The 2165-nt window shown below is 44.2% G+C and overlaps 1 protein-coding gene across 1 annotated transcript; it reads right to left on the bottom strand.

Annotated features, from left to right (window-relative positions):
• Positions 1–634: 634 nt before the first annotated feature.
• On the bottom strand, positions 635–1376 carry LOC103781312 (chromosome unknown open reading frame, human C21orf62). The gene has a single exon (XM_008949020.1). The coding sequence runs from the start codon at positions 1307–1309 to the stop codon at positions 635–637; it is 675 nt and encodes a 224-aa protein (XP_008947268.1). The 5' UTR covers positions 1310–1376.
• Between the last annotated feature and the right edge of the window lie 789 nt (positions 1377–2165).

Below are 2165 nucleotides of genomic sequence, written 5' to 3'. Positions count from 1 at the left end.
ACATACACTCTATAGATAAATATCCCAACACTGCAACTGGAGTCAGTTCTTATATAGGTGGCTTCTTGCCACTGCTCCAAGTTAATGTGGAAGGTGGGGGCACCTGGTGGTGATCTCCTGATCAGTTCCCACCCAAGGCCGGCCAGACTCTGGGTGAAAAGCAATCAGGAGGTTCTTTCTTAACTGGTTGTGGACGTCATCCATGTGCCAACCCTCATTCAGGGATGGAGCTTTAAACCCCAGCACTTCACGATCTAACCTTAGTGATTCTTTGGGAGGCTCAGGTTCTTCTATAGCTGGAGGCACATGGTCATGTCTTTTTCTGTCTGAGACACAACCTTTAAATGAGAATTATCTGCTGATTTCAATTCTTAGCTTACAATATATAAAAAGAATTTGTACCAATGCTTTCTTAACCAGTCATTTCACATTTTATTTGTTCTTTAAGAAAATGTTTACTAGATTAGTCTGATGAGTCTGTCTTAATTCAAATGCTTCCTTGTAGAGTGCTATTACAGTCAGAACCGTCTGTCCCATAACAGCTCCTTGTGGCCAAACCAAACAGGCTTAAAAGAAGTTCCACCTCTCTATTAGCTGTTTGCCATGCCTCTGACTACAGAGTCTGTTAAATAACTCAGTAAATGAATGTTACAACATAGCTCTTGTTATCTGAGGTTGAGAAAACATCAGAGTATAGCAGGTTGGAAAAGTGCTCTGTGATACTAGTAACATTTTCCACGCTGTACGACTTCAGCAAAGAATATCCATTGAAAAGCGAGGTGTCCAGGAAAGAAATATATGCAAGCATTTGCCTGTCTTTTTTGTGCACTGCAAGCGAGTCATCTTTTCTGTTGGTGCTGCTGCTGTAGATGGTCACACTCTGCTCTGGGAACAATCCCTTGACCTTTTTTATCCGGAGCTTTCGAAGTCCCCATATGGCCAAGTATTCTGTTGGGAGAGGAGTGGTGCCACAGAAGGACAGCTTCAAATCCCACACTCTCGTGAAGTTGAGGACCATCTCCAGCACAGACGTGTCTGTGAACCAAATGGTCAAGTGGCTATTGTAGGTAGTCTTTACCATGGTAGAAGGCAGCACCGTTTTGCAATTGCACATCAAGTTAGCCAGGCAGTAATCACAGTCACGGATATCCACTGAGCAGCTGCAGTTGCGAATTGTGTTTTCCTTGCTGAAAATTAGCGTATGGTTCTTCTGACTTCTCACAAAACTGCCAGTGATGTGTATGCCAAGGAAGCCAGCCAAAAGGAGAGCCAGCCAAAAGGAGAAAGCGGGGAAGGCTGTTGGCTTCATTAGTACTGGTGCCAAGCTGCCAAGCGTCTCCTCTTTTTACTCAGTGGGTTATATCACTTTGCTTTACCTACTGAAGAAAAACAATTTCTTTATTATAAAGACCACTCAACGGTTAGTATTGGTTTGCTTTTCCCACTCATTATCTGTCCCATAGTGCAGTTTTGCAGTTGTCCTGCATTAGAGGGGAAGCACAGCTACACTGATTCAGGAAAATGAAATGTGGCTCATGTTTGGGATCCTTCTTTCAGTCTTCTTTTGCTCTAAATGGCTTCATCTTCTTATGGGACCGCTCGGACACACTCGCTCTTATCCAGACAGCTCCTCAGCCCACTGAGGTAAGGTCAGGACTCCTCCTGCTCTTTTCTCCTTTCTGCTTTCTTTTTGTCTTTGACTTTGAGTGAGGCAGTCTTTAGCCCTTGGTAGAGACAAGTGTTTTGTTTTACACCTGAATAGCTAAATAAGGGTTGCCATAACCTTCCCTTTAACCTGAATGTGGGATATAGTGGGCAAAGGGACGGACAGAAACGGTGTTTGAGGGCAGAAGCACTGCTGGATACAGCACATATTCTCCTGAGCTATGTCAAAACCTGATTTTGATTCACGTGAAGCTATGTCTGCTCCAGCCTTAGCCTGTAAGTTTTCTGGACCAAGGACCATCTCTCACTGTGTCACTGCACAGTGATTAGCATGGGATAGATCCTGGCTTTGTTGGTTCCTCTGCCCTGCTTCATTTACCCTGACAATGCATGCTTATGACAATGGAGAAAGTTTCCACCTCAGCCATGCTCCACCTCAAATGATTTGGAGCATGTTTGGTCGAGATTCTTGGATTCTCAGCTACCAGCCCTTTGTTTTT

The sequence above is a fragment of the Merops nubicus genome, unplaced genomic scaffold, assembly GCF_000691845.1.
Source record: "Merops nubicus isolate BGI_N331 unplaced genomic scaffold, ASM69184v1 scaffold13861, whole genome shotgun sequence".
Lineage (NCBI taxonomy): Eukaryota > Metazoa > Chordata > Aves > Coraciiformes > Meropidae > Merops > Merops nubicus.
This window is presented reverse-complemented; position numbering and strand designations above follow the sequence as displayed.